Source organism: Cantharellus anzutake, assembly GCF_015039405.1.
Source record: "Cantharellus anzutake strain C23 chromosome Unknown EI90scaffold_3, whole genome shotgun sequence".
NCBI lineage: Eukaryota > Fungi > Basidiomycota > Agaricomycetes > Cantharellales > Hydnaceae > Cantharellus > Cantharellus anzutake.
This window is the reverse complement of record NW_024066953.1, coordinates 2168826-2182989: the sequence shown is the minus strand read 5'-3', so window position 1 is coordinate 2182989 and position 14164 is coordinate 2168826. Positions and strand designations below refer to the sequence as shown.

General features: G+C 50.3%; 5 protein-coding genes across 5 annotated transcripts; 2 read left to right on the top strand and 3 right to left on the bottom strand.

The window, feature by feature from the left end:
- Positions 1-397: 397 nt before the first annotated feature.
- Positions 398-917, bottom strand: EI90DRAFT_3032913 (uncharacterized protein). The gene is made up of 2 exons (XM_039058429.1): positions 803-917; positions 398-742 (listed from the first exon to the last, which is right to left on the bottom strand). Exons 1-2 carry the CDS (start codon positions 880-882, stop codon positions 424-426), a joined length of 399 nt encoding a protein of 132 aa, XP_038922968.1. The 5' UTR covers positions 883-917; the 3' UTR covers positions 398-423.
- A 2096-nt stretch (positions 918-3013) lies between these two features.
- On the top strand, positions 3014-3728 carry EI90DRAFT_3032906 (heat shock protein 9/12-domain-containing protein). The gene is made up of 3 exons (XM_039058428.1): positions 3014-3135; positions 3211-3359; positions 3432-3728. The coding sequence occupies exons 1-3, from the start codon at positions 3057-3059 to the stop codon at positions 3456-3458; spliced, it is 255 nt and encodes an 84-aa protein (XP_038922967.1). The 5' UTR covers positions 3014-3056; the 3' UTR covers positions 3459-3728.
- Positions 3729-4519: 791 nt separating this feature from the next.
- EI90DRAFT_3032903 (uncharacterized protein) lies at positions 4520-6031 on the top strand. The gene has a single exon (XM_039058427.1). It carries the CDS (start codon positions 4529-4531, stop codon positions 5954-5956), a length of 1428 nt encoding a protein of 475 aa, XP_038922966.1. The 5' UTR covers positions 4520-4528; the 3' UTR covers positions 5957-6031.
- Positions 6032-6179: 148 nt separating this feature from the next.
- EI90DRAFT_1330827 (uncharacterized protein) lies at positions 6180-8609 on the bottom strand. The gene is made up of 7 exons (XM_039051676.1): positions 8113-8609; positions 7854-8044; positions 7408-7797; positions 7265-7336; positions 6932-7209; positions 6643-6859; positions 6180-6574 (listed from the first exon to the last, which is right to left on the bottom strand). Exons 1-7 carry the CDS (start codon positions 8423-8425, stop codon positions 6272-6274), a joined length of 1764 nt encoding a protein of 587 aa, XP_038922965.1. The 5' UTR covers positions 8426-8609; the 3' UTR covers positions 6180-6271.
- Positions 8610-8793: 184 nt separating this feature from the next.
- Positions 8794-9634, bottom strand: EI90DRAFT_3116276 (uncharacterized protein; the record flags this gene model as incomplete). Its single annotated transcript, XM_039062878.1, has 3 exons — positions 8794-9394; positions 9460-9552; positions 9618-9634. The coding sequence occupies 3 exons, from the start codon at positions 9632-9634 to the stop codon at positions 8794-8796; spliced, it is 711 nt and encodes a 236-aa protein (XP_038922964.1).
- Between the last annotated feature and the right edge of the window lie 4530 nt (positions 9635-14164).

Sequence of the window (14164 nt, the reverse complement as noted above, 5' to 3'; positions counted from 1 at the left end):
CCAACTTCTCGGAGGCGCGTGGCAAACTCGGGACACCCATTTTTTATGTCCGCCACGCACATAATCACATCCGGCCGGGCATTGAGCAGGTTCAGTGATGCATCGTTGAAGTTTTGTTGGAGAGATCTTTGCAGCCTACTGGATCGTCCCCATGGAGTGCGGAACTCTATAAACATTAGCTTCAGCGCTGGGAAGGGCATCCACCACTTCATGGATCCCATAGCAGTTGTTCAAGTTGGCCTTCGGACCACCGCCCCCCATTCTTTGGGTTGGTCTCCGCCTCCCAATTTTCCATCACGTGTGATACTTTCTCACATCCGTTGGCACGCGTCGCACAAAGCAGCAGGAATAAGGTAAAGAAGAACATATCATAGGTAAAGGAATGAGAAAATAAAATGCTTTTGTATTGTGGCAACGGGATGATCAACTAGGATTGGGAATGTAAAGGCTATCTTCCAACATTTTCATCACCTCCCCCCCGTCGAGCAACATTGGATCCTCACAATCATCAAAAAGTACTTCGTATTGGACCGATTTATCTCTCTTCCTGTGGTATCCAATAATCTCATACATCCCAGATCCATCTGAATCGTGTGAGAGGACGAATTGCTTCCCGTGCAGTTCATCCGGATTCTGAAACAGTTGGCGCTCTTCGGGTGTAAGACGTCTTGGCTCAGCTGATGGCTTTGAGAGAGGTTGCTCGGGGTCGTCAGTGGGAGAGGGAGTAGAGTTCACAGGTCGCCTGTAAAACCACATTAAGTTATCATTAAGGTGTAGACAAGATGCAGGCCAGGTGACTCACGATAATTCCTGATGCCTTTTGATGATCGCCGACTGCACACTATCAGATTGTTTTCCAAACTTGCAAAACAGGAGGCACATGAGACCTCCATGAGCGGCATATGCGATTTTAACACGACTGCACAGTCGTCAGGTAAGTAACAAGGACAAAAGATGATTTACAAACTCAACTCATCAAAATTCTGTGGCACGAACTGACATATCTCGTCACAACGTGCAAGATATTCGTCGACTTCGTCCGCTGCAGGTAGCCATCGTTGGTTGGGTTTAGCAACAAGCGGTGACTCCTTGAACTTTGCTTGCGCCGCGCAGGACCTCGGTAAATCAGTTCTAAGCACTGCAGACTGTTCCATTAAGATAAGCTCGTATCTGAACTGTTCTTGAGCCATGCATTCAATGAACGTGATTGTAGCCGAATCATGAGGCATTGTTTTAAGATCTTGTGTGCACGCAGGAGGAGACGCAACAGATAAGCGGGGCAACAGTCCCGGCAAATGCCAAAACCTCTGGAATTGAAGACGACCCGGGAATTGAAGATGACCCGGCTAATGTATAATAGGCAGGAGATCGGGGAAGGAGGAGGGTTACGCAAAAACGAGGACAACGATGGGAAAAGCAGAGGTTACAGAGAACAAGGAAACAACCGAAAAAACGAAACCTAGAAAAACCTGAGTAAGCAATCGGGATCCCACCCACCGAGAGTAACCGGGCAATGCTCTGTTCATCCTCTTGCCCGAATCCGCTGGAAAATCCCCCGCCCCCTTATCGGTAATGGATGATATGGTCGCTCTTCTGCACCGAGTTTTCAAACAGAAGGCGCGTGATTGACAGGCCATCGCCTCTAGAGCAGCACCACGCCATACACCAATTAGGCTGGTGGAAAACATGAATTTGCCATTGACAACGACGATACATTATGATCCCCGAGATGCTGTCACAACTTACCATCTGTCTTCTCCGATCTCAACCCGTCGACTTTCACGCACTTGCCCTCATGATGTTCTTTCACCTACATCCACATTATGATTGTGTAAATATATCCTTTCTACGTCCACGTTACTGTCGTCCATTAGGCGCCCATGGAACCCAGCGAAAGTGACAGTTTGTGAGAAATCAACTCGATATGCGTACTTTGTCCACGTCAAGATGCCTCCTCATCAGTATACTATAGTGGTGCTGGAACCACATGCAAACTCAGGTGGGGTGACGAGCATGCGTGGACAACAAGTGGTTTCTGAGGCTCAATGAAGCTGGCCAACGATGACCATATAGCATTACAATCGCGGAGATAGGAGGACTCGTGCGGTTCGCACAGATGTGCGGCGGGGACAGCAAGTAGTTAGTTGGGATCTCTTCGTCCAATCAACACAGTCGATTGGGAGAATGTTCATGGGTTCCAGGTTTCGTCGTGCAGCCTTGCTAGCATGGGCTCGAGAGTAGGCAGTTGTCTGACTCGCCCCTGGTCATGTATAGAGGCAAATTTGCAGACTCGCTCTCCCTCAGATCTCTCCCGCGAGACTGAGGTGAGAACTCCGTATTGATTCAAAATGCTAATATTCTTGTATCACATGTGCCGTAGCCTAGCCAAAGAAGGCTCCAACCTGCCGTCCGAATACCCGTACAACACTTTGGCGGCATTCATGAGAAGCCTAAACAAACGCCAATATAAGGACGAATGGATCTCTCACTGGAACACTGATCCTACACAACAAAAACCATCCACCAACACGACAACTGGCGCGGCCCGCGCACGGTACCTAAACCGAATGCGCGTGATTGATTAGCACTGTGGAGTATAAAGTGCTTGGCTCGAATTGCTGGCCCTACGTCACAAGCGAGTCAAACGCGGCGCCGTATTCTTATCTTTGACGCTATAAAATTATTCCAGAAATAGAATGACGTGCTCGAACTTAGCCTCAGTGACCATACCGACGAGACCCCAAAGCGTATGACGTCCCTCGAGCGCCCATTTGGATCCGAAACATGCGGCGTTGACATAAACCTAATTGATTTTGACACCGTGGAGTAACTCCAATAGCATGCGTAAGCTTCCCGCACCCGTTGAAGACGTCATCGACAACGGCGATTACGCTGTGGTGTCCGGCGCCGTATGACATCACAAAATGCCACATCCGCCCCTCTTCAAACCTTGGCCGGTTGGGGTATATAAACCCGTCCATTTCCCGTTTCCCCCCTCTTTCAACTCCCTCATCCGATTACTACAACCACTACTTGACGACTTGCCAATCACCATCATGTCTGACACTGGACGTCAATCTTTCACCGACAAAGCTGGTGCTGCTCTCAAACCTGACTCTGAGAAGACTACTGGTGGTCCGTAATACTACTTCCTCGCTCTCATCGTGTCCGCCATCCGCATTTCATCGATCTTCACTCCCTCCTTCACAGAACACGTCGGCGACGCTATCAAAGGAGCAGGAGACTCGCTCGCTTCCACCATTCAACCTCAGAATGACAAAAGTTCCTCGCAAAAGATTGGTGACACTCTCTCGAGCAACCAGAACGAGGATCAAAGGACCCTGACTGAGAAGGCCAAAGTGAGCTCGCTCCCTCTGATATGTGTTCCGTGAGGTGGCTTGTTGTGTCTTAACATGATTGTCTTCTTATAGGACACTCTCGGATTGGGGAACAAGTAAACGTTCATGGCTTATCCGTTCGAGACGACGACGAACCATTTCCATTCCTAATCCCCTTCTTTCTTCTTTCACCGCACGTTTAGTCGACCCATTTACTTTCACTCACTTGCCTTCGCGCTTGTTCAATGTGAACGTCTGCGGCGTTGTCATTGTGTAGTAATAGTGTAACATATACTTGATGCGTAGCTAACCTCCATGCGTGTGTTATCGTTGACAAATCGTTCCGACGTACATTGTCCCAATCATCATAATAGACTGTCAAAACCTGTCTCGTCCACGTCAGCCTCTCTGCTTCCCTTTGTTGGGTTCGCAGTTTCCACTAGTAGCACTGGAACGAAGGCTGATAACACACCGATCTAACCATTGGATGCTGCGCGTACACGCACGGAACACCCCTGCGGTGATCTTTCCTTAAAGTGCGGCTCCGTAGGTACGTGTAGAGGCGAATGTGAATCAATGGAGCTTGATGAGTTGGTGAGGTACTCGTGTCGCAAGCGAATGCGCCCAACATCATGAACTCCAGTCTGAAACAAATTGCTAGTGTCATGTTTGCGAACACTTGTTTTGATGTACTGTGAACAACCTAGCATCAATAACACTTTCTGGGACATAAATTCTATTGTGGTAAAGTGCTTGTAAGCGGACATGCAAAGTGGCATGTGTGCTGCTTGGGGATGTCAGGGATATACCGAAGTTGGCCGTATCATACAGAGATAGGGGCACTAGTTGAGGAGAAGGGTCGTTAGTTGGAATCTCTTCGTGTGAGTGACATGAAGCTAAACTTGACTTCTTCGCGCGCGCGCGCGAGACTTATCGCTAGGGCTAGCGGCAGCAAGGAAAAGCAGAGAAGCACGACTAGCCTAAACATGAAATCTTTGCGTGAACTGACAAATGACAATAAACGGAAATTGTTGACAGGATTCCCATATATGGAGATTGTTGGGGGTTGTTTGTTATCTGCAAAGCTGCTCGCCTTCCAGGCTTGCATGCAGCTATTTACCGATGTTTATTAGTGGGATTCGGACCGAGTCGCCCAGTCCTTGATCTCTAGCGCTTTAGGGTCGTTGGAAATGAACGGGGCCAAAAGCTCGCACACTCTCAAGGATATACACGATCTACCTCCAGAGATTATCCGCGAAATTTTCCTGATCGGCCTCGCCAGCAGTAATGCCTACCAAGATATTAAGTATCGAATCGCCATATCGTCCGTCTCCCATCTTTGGCGTTCCTTCGCATTGGAGGAGCCGAGGTTTTGGTCCGACGTCAGTATTTCCCTTAGATGGCCAGTCTCGCGTGTGTATGGGGCGACTGATCAGCAATCGGGAGACGGACCCGATCATGTCGCTGTGCTGAGTCGAGCATCCGTGTGGCTTCGTCGATCGAAGAACGCGCCCCTGCACCTCACTCTGATGTTGTACAATGTGCCCCTCGTGGTGCAGAGGGAGGTCAGGGAATTAGTGGCTCCTCATTTTTACCGGGTCAAGACCCTGTCGCTTCGCCTTCATCAATATGCGTACAACGTCGAATTAAAGAAACTATGGTTACCCCTTCCTGATTCGGTCGGCTCTCTTCGAGCCCTTGAACTTCAATTGCTCATCGGAGACGATTATCCTGATGATCCCATTGAACTGGGACCCCCTCTCACACTGCGTCGGTTCGTTTTCGACACTTGTACGCCTCCGAACCGTATTTTTCTATCCAAATTCGAAGTATCGGAAAAGTTGTCCCTCAACGATGTTTGTTCACAATCTATCATCAACATCTTTGAACGCTGCCCCGACGTGAAGTGCCTCGAATTATCGGGAATTCCCTGTCCGCGATTCTTTATGTATCCACCATCGCCCCAATTTTCCATCATCGATGAGCGCCAACCTGTGCGTTGGTCATTCGCTTCTCTCCACCGGCTTTCTATTCATAAACTTCATCACTCCTTGATCGAAGCTGCTCCAAATCTGAAGCACCTACAGTTTCACGAGATAACACCCGAAATCGTGTGGAAACCCACGTCCGTTGATACTCTGTCGGGTCTTGAAGTGATCCGAGCGCGAGATATGGATCAAATAATCACTCTCGCGTCTGGGTGTTTAGTCTCTTCCCAAAACCTCAAGGCGATCGGATTGTCCCTGCGGTTCCCCCGTCCTGTGTATAACCCTGCACCGCTGTTCTCCCAGTCCGTTGCTCCCTTCCTATCGGAAACTGTGCAGGATGACATTAGAAGCCAGATTTCACGCCCTCCACCGTTTCCTGGATTAAAATTACTCGTCATGGATATCAGCTTGCACAAGAGAGGGATGGTCTGTGTGGATGTGAACGAAAACTCACTTCCTGTGTACGTGGAGAAGCTGCTTCGAATGCGTCCTGGGATGGTATTGGTGTTCCGAGTACCACGATACGTCAAGGAATCTCTGCAGGACCTTTCCAAGCTCATGCCGGATCGATTTGTCATTGATTGCGACCTCATTGAAATGGACGACCTCGTTGAACGCTATATACGCTGATATTTATTGTGAGAGGGAGGCCATCATTTGATGTAGATACCAAATGTATTCTAATAGAAGTTCATGTGCAAACAACATCGCAGTCTCAGTGCCCATGCCTGCTCCACTCCGAGTCTCTTGTTATCGAATGACTGCGCTCATAGTTAGACCCTCTAGGGTTAATTTGGGTTAGTATGATGCGCCTTAGCCAGAGATATTCTGGGGGTGGATATTAAACAGTCTGCGTCTTCTACTATCATGAAATGCTACAATATGCGGCACGAAGTGAGTTCACACATCCGAGGCGGGACTTAAACTGGCCAGTAAATGCCAAGATCAGCGTTTCGCCTTCTTCCGTCCGGGCGTGTCCATTTTGTCATCCTCGCATTTCCACCCTTTTCGCTTTCTGTTACCTCTGTTACTGTCTCGATCCTGTCGGTTAAGGGACCTTGAGCACTCTGATTCCAGCTCAATCAAGCGTTCCTGAGTATGAGCGAGGGCAGCGTGAAGAAGCCTTTTTTCACCAATGCGAATGATGATAGCATTTGTGTTGTTCAACGAGAGAGCAGGTCCTGGGGATGTTGGAATGGAGAATGCCGAATCTGTTAGAAGAGACGGCGGCAGGAGAGAAAGATCGTACTGAGCGAGTGAGAGGAATGTAGGTTTATGGTAAGGGCAAGACAAGCGAAGGACATGGTGCAGCTCACCTCCAGAGACGTCGCATATTCGCTCAATCGTAGTTGTAGAACACGAACAATCAGCTTTGCAACCTCGACCGATTCAATTTTCGGCTTTGGGGGTTTGCTTTTCTCCAAAAGCTTAGTCCACTCAGCATCGGTGAGTAAAAGGAGCCGAACGATGGAGATAAGCCCTTCAGGTAGTATGATATGTGGCTCGTCAGGCGAGGACTCCAAGATGAAAACACTAGGACCGACGAGAAGACGCTCATGAATCAATCCACTGAGGAACATCTGAAGGGGAGACATGGTCACTTACTCGTCGTTGCCTGACTCAAGCCACCAATCGATTCTCTCTTTAACTGACTCATCTACCTTCGGCTTGACCTTGCCATCTATCAGCTCTAAAAAAGCGTTGACTGCAATATTAGCCTTGATTTCCATGATGTCGGCTGGATTTCCCTTCGTGATCAGTGACCATGGCGGCCTCGCCTCATGATACTGTTGGGAGTTCGTGGATGTGGGTATGGGGACGACATCAACGTGACCATAACGGCGGAGAAGGTCAGAGTTTGGTGGGTCGCCATAAGTGTTCCACTTGAAACATTTGTTCATCAGCATTATGGCGAGGAGTTGACTTGAATGGATTCACAATCTCTTCCCCTGCACTTATCTGCTTGGTCGTGATCATTGCAACAAACGTTGGCTCGTAGAAGAGTCGGGCCTGATCGTGAACGAGGTTTTGTACGAGCGGCATTCGATTCGCCGGGTGATAGGTAGTGTTGAAACACTCACGTTGTCGCATCCATAACGTGCGTTCAGCATATCGGCCATTGGAACCATAGAGATATCTGCGGTATCTTCGCCCTCGTCATCGCTATCACTATCCTCTGCTTCCAGGGCATCAGTTCCCTGTTCCGTCTCTTCCGGAGGGCATAAGCTCGATGGTGGATCATCCACCTCCATCGCCGTATCCTCGGCCTCGTTCGTTTTTGATGATCCTGATTGATCGTCGGGTAGAGCGTGTCCTTTGTGCAATTCGTCGTTATCCGAAGGATCTTTGTCTTGCCCGCTCCATTCTTCTACATGAAAACTTCGAGATAAGATGCTACTTCCGAGACGATGGAAATTTTCTAGTGTGAAAAATGCAGCTTTGAGGGGCAAGGAGAACAAGTCTTTGCGAGACTTTGTGGCAATCGTTAAGAAAAAAATTCATGTCAACAGTACTTTGACAAACACACCTCGAGAACGGGAACGATGCGGCTGTGGTATTCAGCCTCAGCTTCTTCTTTCCCGATTTTATCTGCAAGAGGCAGATTAACGTTATCATCGCCTGATTTCCAACACTTACCGAACATCGAGGTGCCCTCCAGCTCCTTCAAGTCCTCTTCGCCCCAAAACATAGGCGTCGAAAACGTATTTGGAAGGATTTCTAACGAGGGCTATCTGTCAATTTCTTGTTAATCACAAAAGCAGTCTACGCTGCTAATCACCACCTACGGAAGTACTCGTTCCACTTTCCTTGGGAACCTTTGGACTCCTCCCACATCATGCAAAGGATCAAGCTCGCCCAACCACTCCCAAGTTTTGACCAAGTTATTTCCCCAATTTCCTTTCGTAGACCACTAGTACGAGTGGACAAAAGAAGATCCCGAGGGATTTTAAACAACGTATGTCCTTGTGGTATATCTCGAAGCGCGTAGACGGAACGTTGCAAGCTTGAGTCGTCACGAAAGCCAACCGCAGATCCATCGAGAACTCCGCCTCTAACCTCAAACCAACTTAGGAAAGTGGCTAGGTCAAGAGTGGCCATTGTGTTCGCGGCTGGCCTCGTTATCACGTGGCAGAGCGGCTATCCCGTTTGGGCACCGAAGAGGGGATCGTCAATATAAGGTGGTGTGTAGCGTCGTATAGGTAGTCTCCGGGATTGGTATCGTCGGGGTTTTGTGTCTGTTTTGGTGGCGCAAGGACTGTCAAAACCTCAGACCGTGGCTGTGTCCAGAGAATGATGGACGACGGCCTCTCAACTATCCTGGAGTATCAGTTATATAAAAGGGAGATTGAGATGGCACGAGCACGTTGAGGAATCATTCGCTAAGAGGTTTCTACAATATCCTAAAATACAGGGATGAATACAAGCTCCGTTGAGCAATTGCTGTGGCACACGATTCCACCTAATAATCATCTTCTCCCCCACCCAAAATCAACCACAACGCCAAGCCCATGGGGTCTAAGATCATACTGCCGCCGAAGGAGTGGCGCAGACGTGGGAAATGGTGTCGGCTCCTCTACTTTCGAATGATTCGTGGGTTCAACAGAATCTGCCACATTCTCTTGTGAAACTGATCGCCGTTCTGACCAACTAGCCAACATTTTCCCGACCTTAAAAATCAGTGATGTGGAAGAGTGAGCCAAAGAACGTTCGGTCTCTGGCGAGGTCAGTGATGGCTGTGTCGTCGGGGGAGTCGTAGGCCCAACGGGCACATTATCCTGGGAAGTTGGTGGAGAAGCTTCGTCCCGGGCCTCTTTTTGTCTGAGTTTACGCTCATGGTCGATGCTGAGTAACTGCCAGCGATCGACATCGAAAGGATGGAAGAAATTCGTGGTAGTGAATTCGCACCAACAATGGTCGATTAGACGAACGGTCCCATCGATAATGGGCTCGAGGGAGGGACTAGCCTGGTCGGGAGGTGACTTGGAAAGATTCAGTTCGCCGACAGGAATGGCTTGCCAGTAACAGGATGATTGAGCGAGCGCCACCAGAAGAACAACGCAGTAAACGCTGATCCATTGCCCACATTCGTTAGGGATTTACACGACGGATGAAATTAGAGGCACTGCTCTTACCAGGGTCGAGCTTGTAGAGTCAAGGAGAAGAGGAACGCGACGAGAAAAAGGGGGCTTGCACGAGAAAACGGCAATATCAACAGCGGTAGGTACCTAAATGAACAACACTCAAACTACATCAGATAGTTGTGCTGGCGCCGGGAGGAAAAATAGCATACCACCGGGTGCACCACATGTCCGAACTGATCGAGTCGTGTTGTCTCGACGTCAATACATATAAATAAAGTGTAGGTAGTGACAACTCCACAGCAAAAAATCCTACTACAGTTTGGGACGGAACTTTCCCACACCATTTTCACTCAACATCCAGATTAGAAACACGACTTCAGCGACTGCAACGTCGTTAAACTAGCAGGGTAAGATAACGGAAATAACATGCTCTAAGTACACAATAAACAACAGAAAACAGGCATATGATATGGGAGGGACCATCAGCTGTAAAAACCGGATGAGTCGCTGGCTCTATGTCATATCCGTGCATACCCGATCCCGACCCGACTTCCGGACCTCCTCCTTCTTCACCTCCGGAGTCCTACCCTACCGCTGCCCGTTCCGATACTCACCTCGGACTGAACACCACCCCTCTCACCACCCTCCTACTACTCCTCCTCCTACACCTCCGCTCCTCCCTCACAACACCTCCACCCTTCCGTCATCCTCCTACGCTTCCCCCATCCGCTCCGATACTCACCTTCGGACCTGACAACTCTCCTTTCCGCCACTCCTTCTCTCTTCCCTTTCTCCTCTCTCCTCCCTCTGGTACTCTTCCACCAACCTCCTGCCAAGTTACGACCTTCCACCGCTGTCCCATACTTCGTACTCGGGCACCGCTCGTTGTCAGGGATCGGCCCCTGACCCTGCTGTCAGGGCACCCAACCACACCCCAGAACCACCTTCCCAGACCTCCCCATGCCTACATATCTCTCACAACTTCAGCCCGCATGCGAGCCCGTGGGAAAAGTCACGTGGGTCAAGGTGAGCAACTTGCCTTAACCCATGTGACACCTTTTCCGAGTCGTGGGAACATGCTCGGCTTCTACCCGGAGTCACGTTATGAACTGTACAGTACACTTCCCTTTTATAGTAGCCAAGCGGGGAATAGGGAAACTTACCCTTCTTCTCAACTCAATCCCTGCTTAGTCCCTTCAGTGAGTTTGAGGAGCTGAGGACAGGGTCTAGCACCCAACCACCCGGAACACCACACACACCCAGGCCTGAGGTTGGGCTGTCCCTGATTGAGGACCGAGCCCTGACAGCAGAAGAAGGGTTCAACCTACTTCTATCCCCCCCGATGTCGCTGGAAGATCAGATGGTGGAGCTGACCTGCCAGCTCCAAGATCTCCAGGCCCAACTGGCTGCCCAGACCAGACCCATGGCCCCAGCCCTGGCCCCTACACCCACTCCGGCTCATAAGCCACCCAAAGTAGCCACCCCCACCCCCTTCTCTGGGTCACAAGATGACCTAGACCACTTCAAGGCAGAGTGTGGACTCTACATGAGCATGCGCCATGCCGAGTTTCCAGACGAACACAGCCAAGTCCTGTTTGTCCTGTCATACATGAAAGGAGGGACTGCCGGACTGTGGGCCACCCAACGCATCAACACCCTCCTTGCCCCAGGAGCCCCAGCCATTTCCTTTGATGGCTTTGCAGAGGAACTCGATTCTATGTTTGCAGACCCAAACCGACAAGCCACAGCCCATCAAAAGCTTGCCTCACTCCGACAAGGGAATGAGTCGGTAGATAAACTGATCCAGCAGTTTGAGCTGCACGGCCCAGTGTCATGAATGGGAGATGTTGCTCTGGTGGACCGATTTGAGCATGCCCTTCACCCACGCCTTCGCGAAAACATCTATCACCTCCAGCCCATGCCCATGACATGGGCAGAATGGAAGCGTGAAGCCTCCCTCCTCGACAATCAGTGGCGATGATTCCAAGCCACCCAAGCTCAAGCCCGCCCCCTGGCTGTCAAGCCATCCCCATTCCACTCCCGACCTCCTCCCGGACCCGTTCCCCCTCCCGCTGCATCCACGCCCTCAGCCCCAGCCCCAAAAGTCGGCCCCCAACCCATGGACCTGGACCGCATCTGCCCCCCCAGGACTGAGCAGAGGCGCATTGGACCCTGCTATAACTGTAATCGGCTGGGGCACATAGCCCGAGACTGCCTGAGGCCGAGACCCTATCAGGCCCGGGCCACACTACAAGGGGAGGCCCCTAGGGAGATGACCCGCCTGGCCCCGGAAGACCTCCGGGCGATTGCAGACCTGCTAAAGGACGGCCCCCTCACCCAGGAGCTGGACCGTGCAGAGGAGGAAGCAGGGGAGGAGAGACCTGCTGAGGATTTTCAGGAGGACGACTGGTGAGGGATGTGCCCCGGTTGTCCCCCAGTGTCACTGTACCTGCATGTAGATACCATGGCAATTCCAGGACTACAGCGCAACCTAAGTTACACCGAGTGATCGCTAAGAAAAAAAGAGCCACACCCACAAAACCCTGCAGAGAGAACCCACAATGCGCCTTGGCTGAGGTTGCCATTCCCCCACCTGCGATCTACATACTATCCAAACGCCCTCCCCGGTCCCTCAACCTTCTGGTGAAGCTGACTGCAACCACCTCTCTCGCCTCAGTGACCACCTCTGCCCTCCTAGACTCAGGGGCCACAGGGATGTTTGTCAGTCGTGAATTCGTCCGGAAGCACGGCCTGGAGACTACCCCCCTACCCCAACCAATCCCGGTCCACAATGTGGATGGCACCCCAAATGAGAATGGATCCATCACGGAGGAGGTGGACGCACTCCTTATGTTTAGTCAACACATGGAGCGAGCTCGCTTTGCAGTGACCAACTTGGGGCGCCAGTCAGTCATTATTGGTCACTTGTGGTTGACACACCACAACCCAGAAGTGGACTGGGCCCGACAAAAGGTCATCATGTCCTGCTGCCCACCTGCCTGCCAAAGGCTCAGGGTGGCGCCGATAGCTCCGAAGGAGCCTGACCTCACAGTAGAACCCGGGGATGGACTGTATGCAGCCGTGATTCCCCCAGGATGGGGACATGACCTGAGGGCGACCACCACCCCATCACAGCGGATGGCCCAAAGAGTGCAGGACCCCACCCCAGGGGAAAAGCCTCTCGAGGAGATGGTGCCCGAGTGCTACTGAGACTTCAGGGACATCTTCTCGAAAGAGGCCTTTGACCAGCTACCACTCCGGAAACCCTGGGACCACGCCATTGACCTCATCCCTGAGGCTAAGCTGCCATGAGGAAAGACCTTCCCACTGTCCCCTGCAGAACAAGGAGAGCTTGATGACTTCCTCAGGGAGAACTTGGCAAATGGGCAGATCCGCTGAAGGAGTGGAGCTGGATCACCTTATGTAACCAGTTTCCTACAGTGGGCAACAAAACTGTTCACATGTTTTGCTGTTTTGAAAAGACACACTCATACAGGCTTGGGAAAAATTCTGAAATTCCTGAAAAATTCATAGAAGATGCTCTGACATTTCAAAATGTTGCTTACATCAGCACAGGGTCATACACCCATTTATGGCAATGTAATTGTAAGATGAAGTCAGCTCTAAGGTTGTTTTGTACTTTCCATGCTTTGTTTTGACTGGGGTCTTCCTTATTTGGATGGAAATTGGTCTTCACGATCTGCTGAAGTGTGGATCTTGGTTCTGATGGCCAGTTCCCTTCACATTGCCACCCTCACATGTCTTTAAACATGATGTGGATTTCTATATTCCCATTGTTGGTATAACTTCACAACAGCTGGATCGTTTGGGCTGAAAATTTGCATAACTATAGTTTCCTATTTATCATAATTTCCGTGTAAATTTCGTAGTGTGTTTTAAATATGGATCCTACGTAAACATTGTCTTTTCCCTGAGCCCAGACTTTTGATGTCTGTCAAAAACCTGGATCGTAGGGGAAAATGCGTGAGTCCAAATGCAGGCAGGGCTCAACTAGAGGGGGTCCGAGAGCTCCGGTAGTGAACTGAAGCTTCTCCAGGAAGCCCTGTTCTGCTGGATGGTACAAGAGGCTCTAAGAAGGATGCAGCCTCAGCAACTCGGAGGGAGCGCTGTGCCTCCGTTACATCTCAGTTAGTCCTTGTATTTCATGTGTCTGAGGTATCTTGTAGAAAGGGGTCGGGATTCACTCAGAGGGACTTGGGGTAACATTTTAGTCGGGGTTGGAACTGAGGAAAACTACAGGTTCTAATCTACAGGTATTTATATGGAGGAATGGAAAGGACTTTAGTCAAAGTCCAAATGATAATAGAAAACACCGAAAGGTGCCAAATGATACCTAAAGGTCCCGAACGATATCCTTAATGGGGAACCGAGGTGTCAGGTCAAGGAGGGCGGAGTAAGAGGCCGGAAGATGAATGGGAACGAGAAATGGGTAAGAGGGGGTTAGCCGACTGAATGGTAAGAAGAAGATAGTCGTGCTATGAATGGAAGGTGACTAATAAGTGATGACGTGAGTGGAGTCACCGAAGGATGTGGGTAGCTCCGAAAGCAGAGTTATGTATCCAAAGGATGTTGGGTGACTCCAATAAATGAAATGGGTGGGGAAATGGTTTAGGGGTATGTCATGGGATGTTGGAGGTCCGTCAGGATATTGGAGCAAATCCGGAGTCTCCAAATGTTCCGACTCAGGACCGAGCTTCCGGGATGGGAGTGGCCAAGGTTTGGTGTGCCACAACCA

Bases quoted from the DNA above. Each gene is read 5' to 3' on its own strand.
- EI90DRAFT_3032913 (XM_039058429.1), bottom strand. From the start codon at position 882: ATGTGCCTCCTGTTTTGCAAGTTTGGAAAACAATCTGATAGTGTGCAG. The intron at 743-802 runs GTGAGTCACCTG...GTGGTTTTACAG, and splicing joins AAAAGGCATCAGGAATTATC to GCGACCTGTGAACTCTACTC.
- EI90DRAFT_3032903 (XM_039058427.1), top strand. From the start codon at position 4,529: ATGAACGGGGCCAAAAGCTCGCACACTCTCAAGGATATACACGATCTA.
- EI90DRAFT_1330827 (XM_039051676.1), bottom strand. From the start codon at position 8,425: ATGGCCACTCTTGACCTAGCCACTTTCCTAAGTTGGTTTGAGGTTAGA. The intron at 7,337-7,407 runs GTGAGTGTTTCA...GTTCACGATCAG, and splicing joins CACGTTATGGATGCGACAAC to GCCCGACTCTTCTACGAGCC. The intron at 6,575-6,642 runs GTGAGCTGCACC...TCACTCGCTCAG, and splicing joins AATATGCGACGTCTCTGGAG to TACGATCTTTCTCTCCTGCC.
- EI90DRAFT_3032906 (XM_039058428.1), top strand. From the start codon at position 3,057: ATGTCTGACACTGGACGTCAATCTTTCACCGACAAAGCTGGTGCTGCT. The intron at 3,136-3,210 runs GTCCGTAATACT...CCTCCTTCACAG, and splicing joins CTCTGAGAAGACTACTGGTG to AACACGTCGGCGACGCTATC. The intron at 3,360-3,431 runs GTGAGCTCGCTC...GTCTTCTTATAG, and splicing joins CCCTGACTGAGAAGGCCAAA to GACACTCTCGGATTGGGGAA.